The following is a 19,379-nucleotide window of genomic DNA, read 5'->3' as shown; positions in this document are numbered from 1 at the left end:
GCAACATCTGGTGTTTGCGGATTTTATTTTTACCCATCTGATGGGTGTGAAGTAGTGTCTCATTTTGGCTTTGATTTGCATTTTTACTATTGAGCATTTCGTGTTTATTGGTCATTTGGGTTCCCTCTTCTGTAAAGTGACTGTTCGTGTAGTTCCCATGTGTTCTTGAAAAGATGTTCTCTTATTTAATCTTTGTAGGATTGTATGTGTGCATTAGACCAGTATTCAAATGGTTGTTCCTTTCTTCTGTGTCTCTTAAGTGGCAATTAGTATGAATGTGCATTTGCTCATTCTTCCTGTGTTCTTCTGCCTAATCCAGAGACAGAGTCCAGAATTACTGTAGTTTCCTATGTATGCTCCTCTTTGTAATAGCTTTGTAAATCCCTAATAACATTTTTGCCTACAATGTTTTCTCCTGGAATTAGTAGAATGATGTCAGTTTTCTTTGGTTTATAGTATGCCTCATAGAAGTTAAGGATATATTCAAGTGCAAATAGCAGAAAACTTCGCTGTACTTATTAAAGCATGTGGAGAATTATTTTTCTCAAAGAACAAGTTTGGGCATGGATGTGGGTGCACTGCTCAGAACTGCAGCCTCTGTAAGTGTTTCCCCTTCCTGTGGCCAGCTGCCTTCCCTCTCAGAAGCTTATGGATGGGGAACAGAAAAAAATGAGACCCACAGCCTTGATCAGCCAACTATGGGTTGAAGCTTACAGTCTTCTGCTCTGGCTCTAGAACTTAAATAGTCTACTACTGATACATATTTTATGAAAGTTCTTTATTAATAACCTTTCTTTCTTGAGTGAGTGTGACAATTCTTCTCTCACCAAATGAAGCACCACGGGGGAAAAAAACACTATCCACGCCTGCCTTGAGAGCTTGAAGAAGCAATTACATTGCCAGATAATAAAATTTACTAGCAAAGCATAATACAAATAGATCTCAAATCATTAAATCAAAAGTAACAATGTAGTTAAGGTTTGGCAAGTGAGGTATATTTAGGAATCCTTGCTGTATATATTCTCTCCAGACATAGCTTGAAATTTTTCAAGGTTTTTTTTCCCCCAGAAAAACAATGAGATTTCAGTCAGTACTTCCATGAAACCTAACATGACATTGTACCTTTCACTGGTGCATTAGTAGGCTGTCAGACAACCTGTCTGACTTAGGAAATGTGACCTCAGACTCTGCTTTTTCCCATCCTCTGACATGTTAGTCCAGCTGATTTCACTCTTGCCCTGTCCTGGACTGTTAAAATAGGCTGTGGATCATACAGTCTGCATTTGCACTGGACTGTTAAAATAGGCTGTGGATCATACAGTCTGCATTTGCACTTTCAGCCTTCAGCATCTTCAAAGCAAGTAGATTTTATTTCTGTTTTATACTAAATTTATTTCCACATGTTAGAAGGTTCTAGTGCTTCCAACTAGGACAGTATATATGTATATGATATGTGTTAAAAGTTGGCAAGGCATTTACCTGCATTATTATGCTTTCCCTTTTTTGTTTTTTGTTTTTTTGGGTTTTTTTTTTTTGAGACAGGGTTTCTCTGTATTGTTTTCGAGGCTGTCCTGGAACTCTCTCTGTAGACCAGACTGGCCTCAAACTCACAGAGATCGCCTGCCTCTGCCTCCCCTGGGATTAAAGGCGTGTGCCACCAACACCTGGCGGATGCTTTCCTTTATTTTAAGAAGAAATAGATATCGGGCTGGAGAGATGGCTGGCTCAGAGGTTAAGAGCACTGACTGCTCTTCCAGAGGTCCTGAGTTCAATTCCCAGCAACCACATGGTGGCTCACAACCATCTATAATGAGATCTGGTGTCCTCTTCTGACCTGGAGGCAGAACACTGTATACATAATAAATAAATCTTAAAAAAAAAAGAAGAAACAGATATATGAGAAATGAAGCCTACGATGTGCATACTGGAAAAGAAGGCCACTGAGTGCATCCTTTAAGACATTAGAATATGTCTTATTTGATTACTAGAACAAAGGGTATAAATAGAGCTGGTGCTAGGTAAATGCCAACAGAATGGCCACACAGGCACCACTCACTAGTCCAGTTCTGAATGCCCTGTAGCCATCATTAATCTTACTAACACAGTGGTGTTGAGCAGAACTCTGGTAGGATATGAAGTGTTTGTGTATGCTTTTCCATTTCAGTAAGCATGTGGTATTATTTTACACCCTTCACCTTTGTGCATTGTTTGTATTTTGTAATTGTATAATATTTTGTTTACTATTTTACATACCTCAGCTTTGTGCATTACTTAGCTATTAGATGAAATATATAATTAAAATACTTTTAAAAGGCAAATGTCTTAGAAAATGATGTTTTCCACTCGTCTTTATTTATTTGAGTGTGCATGTCTTCATCTTTCAGTGTGTGTGCCTGTGTATATATTTGTGTGTTTGTGTGTGTGAGGTTTCTCTATTTTTTACTGAAATTCTTCCTGTTGAACACTATTTTAACAACAGAAAAGGTATCTTTTTGATTATTTAACCCTTGTAACATAACATTTAAAAACTCATCTTTCTCTATTGTCTGCATTATCTCAATTTTCTTTTTTTCACACAGATTCCGATTTTTAACTAAGTTAAATGATGCCAACAGCTTTAATTTTTCTGAGTTGTGTAACTTTATATTAAATTTCAAGTGTCTCACTATTATTATAATTATATGACTGTTTCTGTTTACAAGCATGAATTTAGGTTTTGTTGCACATTAAGTATTCTAAAATAATTTTTCAGCCATGGAAACAAAGAAGTATTCTCCTGCCGAGGAATAAAACTGGCAGTGGATTGGTTTTTGGAAAGAGGCCACAAAGATATTACGGTTTTTGTTCCTGCTTGGAGAAAAGAGCAATCCCGACCTGATGCTCTCATCACAGGTAAGTTTATTGCAAGTGGTTGTGTGTGCACATGACTTACCCATGCAGGGACCTGCCACTCTAGAGATTCTCAGTCGCTTTCCGTTCACTCAGTCTATGTGACTGTTGTTGTCTTGGACGAAGCATATTTTATTTCCCAGTTTAAAAATGATCTAATTATATTAACTAAATACTATAGGTATTAGTTACTTTTCTATTGCTGTGATAAAACATGATGATGGAGTGAAGTTGGCAGCAGGAGTAGCTCAGAGCTCACATCTCAAACCCAGAGCAAAGAGCACAGTGGGAATGGCATGAGTCTTTTGAAACTTGAAAGTCAAATCCCAGTGACATTTCCTCTAACAATGAAAGTCACACCTAATTCTTCCCAAACAGTTCTACCAACTATAGTTCAAATGTATGAGCTTATGGGGACTGTCCTCATTCAAGCACCATAGCTATATAAGTCAGATCTTCTTCATTTTTGTGGAAACTTTGACACCAAATTCTATAAAATTCGGACTCTCTGAGACATACTTAATAGATGTATTCTAGCATTTGTGGTCACTACATTGTACTTGGAAAAACACACACAAGCTCTTCAGAAACCACTTTTGTCATTGCTGTGAAATTAGCCCAAGCAGCTGTCAAGTTCTAATGGCTGCAAGACATAAAGGCCTGTTAAGACCCTGGGCTATCCGACCCAGCCAAAAAGGAGGAAATCCATTTCTTTTTGCATTATTTTGTCATTGTAAGTGTATATGTTTGAGACAAGCATGCCCTCTTTAAGTGCCACTTGTTGTTGAACATTTGATTCAGCATCCATTCTTCTCTCCCTCCAGCATCACCAGAAACTATGAGGGACCCATGTAAGTGGAACTACAGAACTTTTCAGAGAGGTAGGGATGGAGGGAATGAAGGAGACAGATAGCTACACAGACAGACTACCATGCTTCTAATGAGAAAGATTATTCTAAGGTTTTCTTTTTATCTGATATCATTAAGGCAATGTTAAAATAAGATAAGGTCCGTTGGCAAGTATTAGTGGAGGCTAAAGCTATGGGCTCTGTCAGGTCCAGAATGAACTGGAGACAAATGGTTATCTGTGGTCTCTTAGCAAACTGAAGTGCTTGCTGGCCTCCAGGATCACTTAGTCTCTGTGGCTCTTTTCAGCTCTTCTCACGCCACCCTTTACCCTAACCTTGTCTTCTCTTTCATAGAGAACCCTGCCATTTCTGCCATGAATTCTCTGACCCCCTCTCTTTTGCCTCTCTCTTTGCTCTCTTCGTGTACTCTTCCTCTTGCTGCCCCTGTCCCCCATGGCCATGTTTAACCTACTTCTTTCTCTCTCTGCTCTGGACTCTTGCAGATGCCTCTGGCTGGACTGTCTCTTGTATCTTGTACCTTCCCCTCAGCCATATCTTAGAGGTCATGTTCTCACTTTATACAGGCCCATGTAGCTATGTAAAACTACACAGTGGAATGCCGTGGTCCAGCAAAAAAGAACAGAAATATTGAAATAACTCTGGAATAAAATACTTGCTTAGATTCTTACCTTATTCCCATAGCAATAAATGTTATGTAGTTGAAGAGTTAGTTGTCAAAATTAAACCATCAAAGATTAATAGTCTTTGAGATGGGGAAGGGAACAGCCTTTCTAAATTTAGAAATTTTAGAAATGATGAGAAGGAAAATTTGATATAATTAAAGCAAATTTCAGTTTCAACCTTTTGGTAGACTTTCTTAAAACTAAATACATATTGATTACATTTTAAAATACACTAAGAATTCACGTCCTTAACATTAAGAATCCACACAAATTGACAAACACAGAGTTGTTTCTAACATATAAAGAGTAAAGTGGTTAGGATAAACAATTCACAAGAACCAAATGAGGAAAAAAGAGTCCAACTTCAGCTATTTCCCATTCATTGAATTCACATTAAAGCTAATAGTCGGTGCTTTGGGGAAGCCTCTCTTACACTCAGGAAGTACAAATCACCACAGCCACGCTTGAATATATTTATCTTAAAATGATGATACAGTAGTTCCCACTCCAGTCAAAGTGTCTCAGGTTTGAGTCAGCTAAGGTCTACTGTGGTCTAAAAATATTAAATGGAATCTTCCAGAAATAAATGGATCATAAATTTAAAATTACACAGTATTTTGAGTCAGTGATGAAATACTGTGTTATCCTACTCTGTCCTATCCAGGAAAGGAATCTTCCCTTTGTCCAGCATCTCCAACTTGTCCTGCCCCTAACCATTATCTGGTAGCTTTCTTGGACAAAAAAATTGTCTATTGCAGTGCTTATGTATAAGTAAAGGGTTAAACTAGCACAGAAAAACTATAAAGTACACCCTTTAAGTGAAAAGGTAGAACTTCTCAAGTTTATAAAGAAGGGAAAAGTATATGCTGATGTTGCTAGGCCATGTAGTACAATAAAACAATTCTGATAAAGGTCATGTTCTGCACCACTTTTAACAGTATATTGTTATAAGTGTTCCATTTTTGTGCTGGCTCATTTTATGTCAACTTGACACTAGCTAGCTTCTTTTGGGAAGAGGAAACCTCAGTTAAGAAAATGCCACAACTAGATTGACCTGTTGGCAAGCCTAAGGAGCACTTCTTTGATTGATGATCGATGTGGGAGGGCCTAAACTTACTGTAAGCAGTACCTCCCCTGGGCTGTTTATAGCACCTCCTGGAGTGCTATAAAGAAGCATGCTGATCCATGCTATGAGGAGCAGGAGCAAGCCAGAATGCAACATTCCTCTATTGCTTCCTTAAGTGATGAAATATTGCTTCCTATAAGGTGAAATAACCCCTAAGTTGCTTTTGTTCATGGTGTTTATCAACAGTAGAAAACCTAAGATATATTTATAATAAATTAATTTTGCTGTGCCTAATTTACAAATTGAGTTTTATCTTAGATATGTATGTATATAGATATTATTCTTACTGTCTGTGTTTTTACTTGTAACTGGGGATGGGGTATCTTGGAGTCTTTCCCAGCAAATAAGGGGGAGGAATTGCTATGCTCTTAGATCTTCAAGTTCCTCTTTAAGGAATAAATCTCAAGAGAATAAGAAGGGATATAGGTGAAGGTTTAGAACCAAAAATTCAATGTAGTATTATTTTCATTATAAGGAAAATGAAAACCAATTGCATATTCATAAGAAGAATAGTTCAATAAATAGAACAACCTTCATTGGTACAATATTTAGACAGAGTAAGTGAGTGTGTGTGTGTGCGTGAGTGCATGCGTGCATGCATGGATGCATGCATGCGTGTGGTGTGTGTGTGTGTGTGTGTGTAGGTGTTCTCACTGCTGATTGCACATCCGGTGGCCAGAGGTCAATACTGGGTGTCCTCATCTATTGTTTTCTGCCTTATATTTTGTCGAGAGGCTACACTGGCAGGCCATTGAGCTACTGTGTTCTACCATCTGTCTGTGTTTCCCCAGCTCTGGAATTGTAGATACATGCTACAATGCCCATCTTTTATATAGGTTTGCAGAGTTACTTTATAAAATTCTGGAATGATAGTCAGAGGCTTTTAAGTATTTTCCTTCCCAAAGTAATAGTTTTCTTGACTAGAGCCCTCCATCATATAATCTCTGGTGAATGGAATAGTTCCATATTCCTTTACTGTGTCAAAATAAATAAATCATACATTAAATTTTTCAGTCATGGGTTCAGACTAGCACTATTCACTTAACGAATACTAAACGTGCACTGGTTGTGTTAACTTATTAGTTATATATTAAATCTGTATTTTTTGTTTGTTTGTTTGTTTTTGTTTTTTGTTTTTCGAGACTTCTGCGGCTTTGGAGGCTGTCCCGGAACTAGCTCTTGTAGACCAGGCTGGTCTCGAACTCATAGAGATCCACCTGCCTCTGCCTCCCGAGTGCAGGGATTAAAGGCTTCACCACCAATGCCCAGCTAAACCTGTATTTTTTAAAGCTGGAATTATCTGTGTCATCCTAGTAATTTTTTTCAATCTTACAACCAATTTCATGAGTGCAAATTAAACTAGTGATGGTGACTTAGGCTGCTGCATTTACTCTGTCAGCTTCCTTAGTGAGGTTCAAAGCAAGCAGCTATTTCTCAGGAAATAAAGGGGCATGAGTTACTCAGGAGCAAGACAAAGAGAATGAACTAGAAACTTCAGAGTATGCACCCTTTAGTGATTCCTTTATTTGTTCATCCCATAGACATTCATTGAGTATCCAATAATGTGTTTCATGTGTTGGGTGCTTATGGATACAGAGACCAATGAGACAGGGCACTGTGCTGCCATCCAGATGTTGTTCGAGATGACTGTAGCATGCTGGATTCTATTATTGAATCTGGGCTTTAGGGTTTGCACTGATTTTCTGTGAGTTTAAAGAAGTCAGCAATCACATATGATTGAAATGCATCCAAGTTAGGTTGAAGAACACAGGCCATGAGTGGAGGGAGCTTCCTGGGGCCTCTCCATATGTTAACTGGTTTGCTCCTTACAGCCTGCCCACTGCATTTCAGAAACAGAGAGGCAGGTTTAGTGAGACTGTGATTTCCTCCTGTGAACTGTAGCAGAACTTGAGTTTTCTGCATGCTCGCTTATTGTGGTGCCCACATTTCTTCCACTAGTCCATTCTTAACTTTAGTGACCACTGAACCCATGACACACAGGGTGGGTTTTTTGAAAATTATTAACTGATGTCTGTCATCACGTTTCAGAGGACAGAATGCAGAGCCTGTGGCGCCACATTTGTACCAGCACTTGTGACCCACTGTCTTTGTTCTTGAGAGCCTGAAACAAAAAACTACAAAACACCCACAGAGTAGAGTGGCTGTTGCTCAAAAACTGAAACAGCTTAACAGCTTAGTGTGATTGTCTCTGCGGGGCAGTGCCTCAGAATTTCTAAAAGTATTGTTGCCCCATCAACTGTGAGTTGTAATGTCTACATTCCAGTTCCTATAAAAGCTCTCACCAGAAAGCTCAGTGGTTAAGAGCACTTGTTCTTCTAAACAACTTGGGTTTTATTCCCAGCACCCAGATGGCTCTCACAACCATCTGTAACTACAGTTCCATGGGTTCAAACAACCTTGTCTGACCTCTGAGGGCATCAGACACACAGACCTACATCAAGAAAAACACTCATATCCATAAAAGAAATATCTTAATGTAAAAAACTATGTGAAAGTCACCATGTATTTAATTATGTATTTACTCTTGAATTTCTACCCCGTTGTTATTGCAGACCAGGAAATTCTACGGAAACTAGAGAAGGAAAAGATCCTGGTATTCACACCTTCTCGGCGTGTCCAAGGCAGACGAGTAGTGTGCTATGACGACCGGTTCATCGTGAAGCTGGCTTTTGAATCTGATGGTATAATTGTGTCCAACGATAACTACAGAGATTTGGCAAATGAGAAACCTGAATGGAAGAAATTCATAGATGAACGGTTATTAATGTATTCCTTTGTAAATGACAAGTAAGTAAGCCAACTGTCTAGCCAGCTATCTGTAGCAGCTACAGTAATATCCTTCCATTTTGCCATTGACCAGACCTGAGACTGGTTTCTTCTGACCTCAGTTTCCTATGAAACCTGATGGGAGCCAAAACTGAACACTTGTGCTATAGGAGGGCAAGTGTGAGCTTTGTGCCCTGCCCTGAGTTGCTATCACAGCACCTGAGGCCGAAGAAGCTTCTTAGACTCTGTCTGAGAGACCTGGCTGACAGAACCATGTATACCACCCACTCCACCCACAAAAAATGCCTGTCAAGTCACCTTAGAGCATGGTAGTTTAACTAAACACACACATTTTAAAAGTTGTGTTACCAAGGAAGACTGTGGTCATGATCATAGCCTTCAAGTTGACAAAAGGACAAGTGACATAAGCAAGCACAAGTCACAAGAGGTTAATATATTTACAGGCATGTGGGACACTTAGGCTCTTAAAGATGCATAAAATCTGGGGCTAGAGAGATGGCTCCACAGTCAAGGCATTGGCTGTTTTCCTTGAAGATGTAGGTTCAGTTCTCAGCACCCACATGGCCATTCATAACTATCTGCAACTCCAGTAGCAGGGGGTCCAGCTCTTTATCTGACCTCCCTGATCACTGCATACATTTGTTGCACAGACATGCAGGCAAAACACCCACACACAGAGAAATAAGTAAGTTTTAAAAATTCAAATACATGTAAACCATTATATAATTTAGCAAAAGTTTCAAAACTATGTTTACACTCTCAGCTTTGTATTACTCCTTAGAATATATTAATGAGGGAAAAAAATCAAATAAGCTATTTAGAATTCCAAGGCAACTGAGCACACATTAGAAAAATCAACCGAGTTAAATGCATACCCGCTGCATTATTGCTCAGTTACTCATTTGTAAAGACTACTGAGAAGTGTGGGAAGTGGCTGTGTGGGCACACACCTGTGATCACAGCACTAGTCAGGCTGAGACAGAAGAATAACAAGTTCAAGGCTACTTGGGCTGCAGCGTAAGACTGTCAGAAGAAAAGGGAAAGGGAAGAAACATGGAAAATATTTTTATTTAGCAATGCTGGGGATGGCAGCTATGGCCTCACTCAGGCTAGTCACATGTTTTACCACTGACCTGCATCCCTAACCCCTAGTTTTTCGCAGAGTGTTGCCATTTTGCTTTTGTGATACTAACTCTATTTGCCAAGTGTTTTCTTTAACCATTTTGATTGTTCCTCATTGAGTTTTTATATTGTGCACATTCTTACTTGGTAGGTAAACAAATTAGAACAACAACAAGTGTTAGAATTTATTCCTGTGTATAATATGAATTCTTCTTTCCTCTATTTGATAGTCAGTCCAAAGATAAGCTTATATCCTTACATTTAGCTCCTTCTTTTAGTAGTAGGGATCAAAGCCAGGACAACACATGTGCATTAGAAGCAAGTCCACTGCCACACTGAGTTACAGCCTCAATGGTTTTGTTTCTTAGTCTTTTTGAAACAAGGTGTGAGTTCAAGGCCAGCCCTGAGATCTCTTCTGTAGCCTAGGAAAGCTGACTTGCAATCCTCTTTCCTTAACCTCCCCTCTGCCAAGTAACTAGGATTTCAGATCTGTAACACCAGACCTGATTTTTGTTGTTGTTTATTTTTCAAGACAGGGTATCTCTGTGTGGCTCAGATTGTCCTGGAACTTGCTTTATAGACTAGGCTGGCCTTGAACTCACAGAGATTCACCTGCCTCTGCCTCCTGAATACTGGGATTAAAGGCATGTGTCACCACCATCTGGCTCAGACCTGATTTTAAAAAACAATTTTCCTTTGGATGGAATCTTGTTCTGTTGTCTAGGCTGGCCTCAGAGTCTTTCCCTCCTACCTCAGGCCACTGGGATCTGCCTCCTTACAACTTATTTTTTCCATCTCAGCTGAGAAGCCATTGCTATAATGGGAAGAGAACAGACTTCAGAGTCATGTATAATTGAATCTTGACTTTGTCATTGAATATTAGACACAAAGTGACTTAGTTCATCTGAACCTAAATTAGAATTATTGATTGATCTGTAAAATGAATCTTGAACTTGGAAATGACGTGTCATGTGTAGCACATCTGGCACATAATGGCATCAAGTGAGTCTCTTGTCCTCCCTGCTGCCCCTCCCCCTCCTTTCCCTTCTCAACTGTTTCACCATGCGTGCGCGCGCGCGCGTGCGCGCGCACACACACACACACACACCCCTACACACCTGCCCTGCTTTCCCTTGCAAGACTGGTGTTCAGATCTTCTTAAGCATCCCAAGACTGAGAGAAAAGAAAAGCATTGTTAGGACATGCTGTCCAAAGCAGCTATAAGTTAAAACAGATTCAAGTTCAGAAGAAAGCTGTACTTTATAGGAGAACTTGGTGTAAAGTTTGGGTTTTTTAATCTTATAAATATTAGTCAAAACATTTGGATTAGAATTTTAAAAGAAAATAGAATGAGTGACTATCTATTTAGGATTAAATTAATCTTCTTTCTGTGTGTCATTTTTCTTATTGTTGTCTCTGTGACAGGTTCATGCCCCCTGATGACCCTCTTGGAAGACATGGCCCAAGTCTAGATAATTTTTTGAGGAAGAAACCCATTGTTCCTGAGCACAAAAAGCAACCTTGTCCATATGGTAACTGTCCTTATGAATACTTTGCATGTATATTTAGAGCACAATATACTGTCAAACTTTGGCTATATAAATAAACACTGAAAAATCTCAGATGGTATATTATGTGGTTCTTTTGATTATAGTTGAATTTAAGAAAGTGTGTTAGCCTTAAAACTGTTTTTAACCTATTTGGGTTCAATATATGAATTTCTTTTAGTAAAACTATGGTCTGAAAATGGTAATAATTCTGTTTGAAGTTAGTTTTTATGGGACTAAAAACTGGGAATTCTTCTATCTAGGTATGAATCAGGTAAGCATAGCTTTGTCATATCCTGTTATAGCAGTACAGTTGCTCTTCATAGCAGAATTTCCTACCTAGTTGTAAAGACCTGGAAGAGAAGAGGCAGATATGATCTGAGATACCAACTGAGAGTTTACTCAGTGCTCTTCATAGTAAGCAAGAAGACTGCAGAGTGAGGAACAGACTAAGACTTAGCCCATCTCCCATTTCTGCCTTGAGTTCAGATAGGCGTGCCTCACTGGCTATGGAGGATGCATGGTGTGCTCCTTTGCCTAACTGATTTTATCTTCATAGGAAAGAAGTGTACCTACGGACACAAGTGCAAATATTACCACCCAGAAAGGGGCAGTCAGCCTCAGCGGTCAGTAGCTGATGAACTTCGTGCCATGTCTAGAAACACAGCAGCTAAAACGACAAATGAAGGAGGACTGGTGAAAAGCAACAGTGTTCCTTGTAGCACCAAGGTTGATAGCACTTCGGATGTTAAACGAGGTGCTCCAAAGAGGCAGTCAGACCCGAGCATAAGGACTCACGTCTACCAAGACATAGAGGAAAAGCTTCCCACCAAAAACAAATTGGAAACCAGGTCTGTACCTTCCTTAGTTAGCATACCGGCTACTTCTACTGCAAAACCCCAAAGCACTACATCTTTAAGCAATGGCCTTCCATCTGGAGTTCATTTCCCATCTCAGGATCAAAGACCACAGGGACAGTACCCTCCAATGATGATGGCAACCAAAAATCATGGAACGCCAATGCCTTATGAACAGTATCCAAAATGTGACTCTCCTGTTGACATTGGATATTATTCCATGTTGAATGCATATTCAAATTTGAGTATCTCAGGCCCCCGAAGTCCTGAAAGGCGTTTCTCATTAGACACTGATTATAGAGGAAATTCTGTAGCTTCAGACTGCAGCAGTGAAGGGAGCATGAGTTGTGGGAGCAGCGACTCCTATGTAGGGTACAATGATCGGTCCTATGTCAGCTCCCCTGACCCACAACTGGAAGACAATATGAAGTGTCAACACATGCACCCTCACGGCCGCCTTAATTCCCAGCCCTTCCTGCAGAATTTCCACGATCCCGTAACCAGAGTGCAAAGTTACAGTCACGAAGAACCAAAGTTCCATCATAAGCCTCCTCTTCCACACTTGGCTATGCATCTGCAGCACCCTGCTGTGGGTGCCCGGTCCAGCTGTCCTGGTGATTATCCCTCTCCACCAAGTTCTGCTCACTCTAAGGCACCACACCTAGGGAGGTCCTTAGTGGCCACGAGAATAGACAGCATTTCTGATTCTCGACTCTATGATAGTTCTCCTTCAAGACAAAGAAAGCCTTACACACGCCAGGAAGGCTTAGGAAACTGGGATAGGCCAAGCTACGGGATGGATGCATATGGCTATCGGCAGACTTACTCCTTACCGGATAACTCCACACCCCCGTGCTATGAGCCAGTCACCTTCCAGAGCCTGCCTGAGCAGCAGGAGCCCACCTGGCGAATCCCATACTGTGGAATGCCACAAGATCCTCCGAGGTACCAGGACAACCGAGAGAAGATTTATATCAATTTGTGCAACATCTTCCCTCCTGACCTGGTGAGGCTCGTCATGAAAAGGAATCCTCACATGACAGATGCCCAGCAGCTTGCTGCAGCCATCTTAGTGGAGAAATCTCAGCTGGGTTATTGAAAAGATGATGCATCTTTGTGGTGTTGAGTAGTTTTTGTTCAGCTCAGATGCTGAGGGAGGTTTGCTACAATAGCACATGTAATCTCCTTCTGGGCAAGGAGGTTATATAGTATCCATTTATGTGAAACACTGTATCATGGAATCTGTATCGAACCCCACTTGGTGGACATATCACGGGATTGCTTTACATTCAAACTTTTTTTAAACATTTCCTTTTTAAAGCTATACACTTGGCTGGAAGTTTCTCCAGTTTGATTTAATAGATGTATCTGTGATCTTTGATATTCCTCTTTGGTGCATCAGGGGTTTATATGCAGCACTTTTTATCCTTGTTTCCTGTCTTACTAACTTGGTGTTTGTCTGTCAACTGCAAGCAATTGCAATACCTTCCGAATGTGGAGGTACTGGACTAGACCTAGCAAACTATTTCCTCAAGCCAAGCTTAACTAGAATCCTTTACAGCTTTTTAAGTTATTTTTATTTGGGGAAAGTGGGCTTCTTTGTGCTATAATCATTATTTATAGAAACAAAGATATACTACAGCACTGACTTTATATTTTAAACAAAATGTAAGTTACCAGTTATATTAAAATGGGTAATAGTATATATTAGAATGATTTCCAGTATGGCACTTTTTATTATTTTGGGGGGTGTTTCCTGTTAAGAAAATTAGTTAATTTTAAATGGTCAGTTTAAAAGAAAGCAGATGCAATCAATGGAAAAAGTTTCCATTTTCTTTTTTATGATTAAGGCAAAAGCCGTAACTATCACAGGTTAAAGCTTTGTTTTCCAGCTGAAATGTACTTCTTGATAGTAGAAAGGAAACCGAGGTTCTAGCTTTCCATTCATGTGTATTTTTAATGTCTGTCTTTTTGTGAGAGGCACAATACTGGATGAATAACCCTTTCACAGTACCTGCCTGTTTTTAATTAATCTAAGTATTCTCAATGCAACTTTTATATTTAATACACTCTAGCTTTCCTGCTATTTATCAAAGCTGGCCTGAGGTGGTCTGATGTGTTGAGGATATGCAACATTTATTGATACTGCACTATAGAAATGGCAATGGAGGACTTGTAAATGGTAACTTAAAATTTTTGTAAGATATTGTATATTTTCCATTTTCCTGAAGGTAGTTTTTTTGGGGGGGCCTGTTATATTATTAAGGCCAGACTCTTGCCACAAATAGTGTAGTTTTAGATACAGACTAAAGTCTGTTCTAGTATTAGTAAGGGATATTTCTGGTTGCACAGTCACAGGTTTTGCTTGCTGTAGTGACGTTTCTGAGGGTTGGAAGATGGGTTTATGATCAGTGCAGACAGTGTTGCGCTGGACAGAACTTGACTCAGAATCAGTTAGTGTAAAGGACAAGTCCAGCTCTGGTCCTGTCGTCAGCCTGGATGCTCTGGTCTGGATGGTCCTGCAGCCTGAGAGAGGCAAAGCCCTGAAAACCAGAAAGTACCTTTTACTGTTGATACAAATTGTATCTTTTTAACAATAAGAACTATTTTGATTTGTAGATCTAGTTAAAAACACAAATGTGTAACTATAATTAGACTTTTGGGCAACATTTTATCCCTTATTTAAATACAAAATTTTAAAGTAAAATTGAAGTCTAGAATAGGATAGAAAATAAAAGTAACAATTAAGGTAAATAAAGGTGTCTGTCTTAGTTCATATATTAAAATATATTAAATAAATTTATTGGCATTTTTTTCCTCCTAAAACTTACTTAGTGTGAACTTAAAATAAAGGTAAAATGCTGCCTGAAATAACGTCCAAGCATCTTCGACTAGGATAACATTTTCACTACTTGTGTGACACTGTGTGTTGCATGGAGTAGGATTTGGGTACACAGTAAATGCTTCTAAACGGCATTGTGCATATTAGCATATCCAATAATCTGAACCATGTTCAGCAAACTTAATTCAGGAAAGTGATGTTCTACAGTTACTGCTGTTGTGTTTGAGTGAGTGTGGCACACATCTTTACCAAGAGTGATGCAGGTGGTGCCACACCAGCCATTCCGAGTGGTGTCTGTCTGAGAGTGACACTGCTGACTTGTGAAACTGTCCTTGATTTTGTCAGTCATTGTCCGAAGGACGGTTGAATTGTGGAGGCGAAATGAGTGCCAAAAACAGGGTTGCAAATGTGGGATTCCTTTTACCCAGTCTACCCAGCCGTATTGTGAGGCTAGAGTAGGAAGTCGCTTCAAATGAACATGTCACTTTTGCTTCATTTTAGCACTGTGATTATTTGGAAATGGGCAAACTTGACTAAAAGGATGTAAGTTAAGACCTTAGGTAAGAAGGATATGAATTTTAAGATTTGGTCTTCTAATGATTTTAGTTACCCTCTTTTTCATCTTTAATATAATCCCTGCCAGTGTCTGTCTTGGAGTGAGTAGCTCTGACCCACCCACCCCTACATTTCTCAGTACCATTAGCTGTGTGCTAGGGAAAAGTTTTCTTACAAGAGGACAGTCTGTCCCTTTCATGGAGCACCAACATTGCTTGCAGATTTTAACATAATTGGCAGACTTTAGCTACCATAAAATTCTCAGATATCTCAATAAGTAACAGGAGTCCGTTATTAAGTTCATAGCTGATCATAAACCTTAATTTTAGCTAAGATATGTCTTCCCAATTGCTAATTATCAGACATTCTAAAATAAATAAACAACCTGAAAATGGTGTGTTAATAAGTAGTAAAAATGCCAGAATTGGTCAGCTGATAAAAAGGACTCAGACTGGAATATTCTGCCCCTGAATAACAGACCATTGACTGTACTTTATGCAGTAATTATCAGTTCGTTTGTCCCTGTGTCTTAGTCCAGAGGGAATAGTACCTAACTGGCCAAAATGGCCCTTAGAATTTCCTCTTTTCTTGCATGTAATACAGACGTTTTCAGTCTTGTTATCCTAATGGGAGTTTGTCACTGACCTAAACAGTGAAAGTAATGGTCACCAGTATAAAATATTTAACACTGGTGGAAACTTGAATTTTGTGTTTTTATGAAAATACATTTATGAGAATATGTAATATACCTAAAGAGGGTGTTTTATATATACAAACATGTTTGTTATGAAGTATTAAAAATGGGGGGGGTTGTCTTTTAATGGATAGCATTTTCCTGATTGAACTGTTTCTTTGAGTTGTGTGACCAAGTCTAGGATCTATTTGACCAATGATAAGATTCAGAACCACTTACTTGGAAAGAAACACTTGTTTGGTCTTATTCTTGGTATTTTAAAGATTATTTTGATAATTTTAATAGAATGTGTAATTTTTAAATACACAAAAGTAGTATTGATTATACAATGATTATTTAACATGTCTTTTCTGGATGTATCTATATGTATATAGACAGTAATATATTTATAAAACAAATATACTTTATGTTGTACTTTTTAGTTTATAATAGATGTGAGGATGACTCATGTGTGTGTGTGTGTGTACATGTGTGTGTGTGTACAAGTGCACGCACATATCAATGTCTTTTCTGTCTGTCTGCTGTCTGCCTTTCTGTGTGTGAAAACTGAGCCCCTTTTCCCTGACTTGCTGGTATTTAAAGTGTATTTGGTTTTTGTTTCTCCTTTTACTAGTCTGTTTCCTTATTCAAAATAAAATAAGAGGGACAGTTTTCTAGTCTCCCTGTTACCAGGTGGCTCTTCCATTTTATTAACCTCTTAATTCTTAAAGAATGCCTGACATCAAGGCTAGAGATAATGATTATTTTGCAAATATATTAAAAGTGAAAAACCAAGCTGTGGTGTTAAACTTTCAGGATAAACACCAGTGAACAAAATAAAGCATAGAAAACTAGTCACACATACTTCCAAGTGCTAGGAAGCCAAGTACCTGTGTGTGAAAGCAAAGACACTTGTGTTGTTCTAGATGCCTTAGGTTTTAAACCCTAGGTGATGTGTCAACAATTCTTTCTGTGTAGGATCTGGTAGTACGTGATTCAGGCTTCTCAGAGAATCAAATAGTCTCTTTAAAACTGCTCACCTTTGCCTTTACAGTGTAAAAGCCACAGGCAACATATAGATAAAAATGTGACTCTTTAAAATATAAGTTTATTTACTGAAACAAGCATCAGGCTAGTTTTTACCTGTGGGCAATTCCTCAGCCCTGCCCTTGGGGGAGAAAGCCAGGTATATTATGCAGTAAGTTCTCGTGTGTGTTAATATGATAAATATTAACTGTGCCTCAGCAAAAACTAGAGGTAGTCTGATAGTTACTGGCGTCCTTCAGAATATGATGTGCAGCAGCCATTCAAGGCACCTTTATGCATTTATGTTACCATCATACCCCATTATTTCAGATGCTTCTTACCTAATCAACAAAAAAAAATCTGCAAAAAGAGAAGAATATCGGAATTTTTCCTTGAGCTTTGAGTTTCTATTTATGAATAAGAATTCTTTATCTTTAGTTTTTTAATGGCCTCACGAACCAAAAACAGTCTGTTTTAAAACTTAGCCTGTAATTAGCCACAGATTTTTCAAAGATTGTATTTGACAGTTATATTTTTCTGTTGATTTTGTCTTCTGATACTTAACAAACCTACCCTCCTTTATAAGTGGTATTAAAGATTAACATACTGTAATTTCACAGTATAGGATTTGGCAGTAATATTTAAAACTGAGTAGTCTACTAACTCTAATGAGTGTACTTGTTACATTGTCAGTCTTAATAGGAAACATGTACGTTTTCTTTCTGGGTCTAAATGCTCACTATAGAGGTTTTAAATACTTTAGGGACTGCCATGAGAGGGATGTTCTTATGATCACCCATGAGTCTGAATTGATTGGAGGTACACACTGCTGAGCATATTCATTTCCAGTGCTTCATTCATGGTACCACAGCAATAACACTATTTCCATAGGATTGTTCAATAGCTATGAAAAGCACCACCCACTTAAGTAGTTACACTTCCTTTTAAAATTGTAATGCAACTCTGGCTTTAACAGTATTTCCTGCTCTCACCTCCTTACCTGTTACTCCTGCTATGACAACACTGTCATATTTATACATGGCTCTTCCCTAGTATCCTCAGTCCTTCAGATTTAATCACAGTTTCAAGTTTTGACCATGTGGCATGTTTTCCTTCTTTATAAACTCGTAAAGTTTCATTTCTTAAACCATGTACTGACATTCTATCCAAGTATTTCAGGTGAACAACAAGATGTTTCCCAGCAGCGCTATTACCACTTCTCTCTAAAGCAGCTCATTCACAGGAAAAAGAAACCCAGTGGTTGTTTTGTAAGTATATACACACATTTGTGTATGTGTGTGTGTATATATTTAGATTTATATTTCCCCTGGGTTTTTTAGATATGAATTTTCTACCTTCTGCTAACTACCCACAAATGGTTAAATACTACAGACATGGTATACCCTCTCTGTCAGGTCTCCTTTTCCTCTGAACTATAGTTGTATGCTGGTAAAGAATTTCCATATTGATCCTTCAACTTTTCTTATAGGAAAAATAAGGTAAAGAATATGTTTAGAGCAACCGTTTTATAAATGTATTATTCTGTTTGTCTGGTCTGTGTGTTTCTATGATGGGATTTTTTACAATCTCAAAAACAGTGGAAACAGCTATATGATTCTGCTATAGAGGGAAATACGAAATACTCATTTTTCCTATAATAGGTTGTTGTTTCATGAAGAAACTGATCTCATATGACAGCATAGATGCTAGACAAGTAAAGCATTTTCCTTCTCTGTTCCCCTGGCTTGCCCAAATTCTATGGTTAATGATATTGGGCTTCTCTGTATGATGTTCTCATGTTCAGCATCAATGTAAATGTTAGAGCCACAACTAATCCTATTAAACTGAAATTAAATATCAAAAACAACTAGTCATGACTCAAAACATGCTGAGAGTGTTTTCTTTCTGTTTGTCTCCAAGGTGTTTTGTTTCTGGTGATTCTAAAATGTCTGGTTGTCTAGATAAGACAGTGTGATTGCTGATAGGGACCTTGTCCCCTGAGTTTATAGAAAGGCTGGGTGGTCTAGTGTCCTTGTTCTGATGAAGGCCAACAAGGATTAAAAGGTACTGAGAGGGCTTCTCTTGGTGGGGTGGTATGGATTGGGGTAATACACCAATTTGGGGCACTGATGCATGTGAACCCTAAACAGGCATCCTTCAAGGTCTCTTATAGTTAAGCTGGAGTTTAAGATCAACACAGTCAATGTGAGTAAGTATTAACAAAGAAAAAAACAATAGAGGAATAAGTTTTATCTTCTTGGTAGTTGAGGCTCAAACACTAGATCTCTATAGGCAAATGTTTCATTTCTTCCAGAAGTTGGGGGAGACATCAGGCAGGGTTAGTAAGTGATGCTTGTGTGCTTGAAGCCATCTTGCACATGTTAGTGTGACAACAGAGGCAGC

At 38.7% G+C, this 19,379-nt stretch overlaps 2 protein-coding genes across 6 annotated transcripts in view; one reads left to right on the top strand and one right to left on the bottom strand.

The window, feature by feature from the left end:
* Zc3h12c (zinc finger CCCH-type containing 12C) overlaps positions 1-18,843 on the top strand; it is a 57,225-nt gene extending 38,382 nt beyond the window's left edge. For all 5 annotated transcript variants that reach the window (XM_013112904.3, XM_040729981.1, XM_040729982.1 and 2 more), the window contains 4 exons: positions 2,753-2,892; positions 8,120-8,354; positions 10,902-11,008; positions 11,583-18,843. In XM_013112904.3, coding sequence (XP_012968358.1) covers positions 2,753-2,892; positions 8,120-8,354; positions 10,902-11,008; positions 11,583-12,979 — 1,879 coding nt within the window. In that variant the 3' untranslated portion in view covers positions 12,980-18,843. The remainder of the gene's footprint in view (positions 1-2,752; positions 2,893-8,119; positions 8,355-10,901; positions 11,009-11,582) is intronic.
* The window catches only part of Rdx (radixin), a 79,081-nt gene continuing 66,741 nt past the window's right edge, over positions 7,040-19,379 (bottom strand). The window contains exon 16 of the mRNA XM_040729986.1: positions 7,040-8,296. The gene's annotated coding sequence lies outside the window, so the exon portion shown is untranslated. The remainder of the gene's footprint in view (positions 8,297-19,379) is intronic.

Source organism: Mesocricetus auratus, unplaced genomic scaffold (assembly GCF_017639785.1).
Source record: "Mesocricetus auratus isolate SY011 unplaced genomic scaffold, BCM_Maur_2.0 Super-Scaffold_100022, whole genome shotgun sequence".
Classification (NCBI taxonomy): Eukaryota; Metazoa; Chordata; class Mammalia; order Rodentia; family Cricetidae; genus Mesocricetus; species Mesocricetus auratus.
The sequence above is the reverse complement of the archived record's forward strand: the minus strand, read 5'-3'. Positions and strand labels throughout refer to the sequence as shown.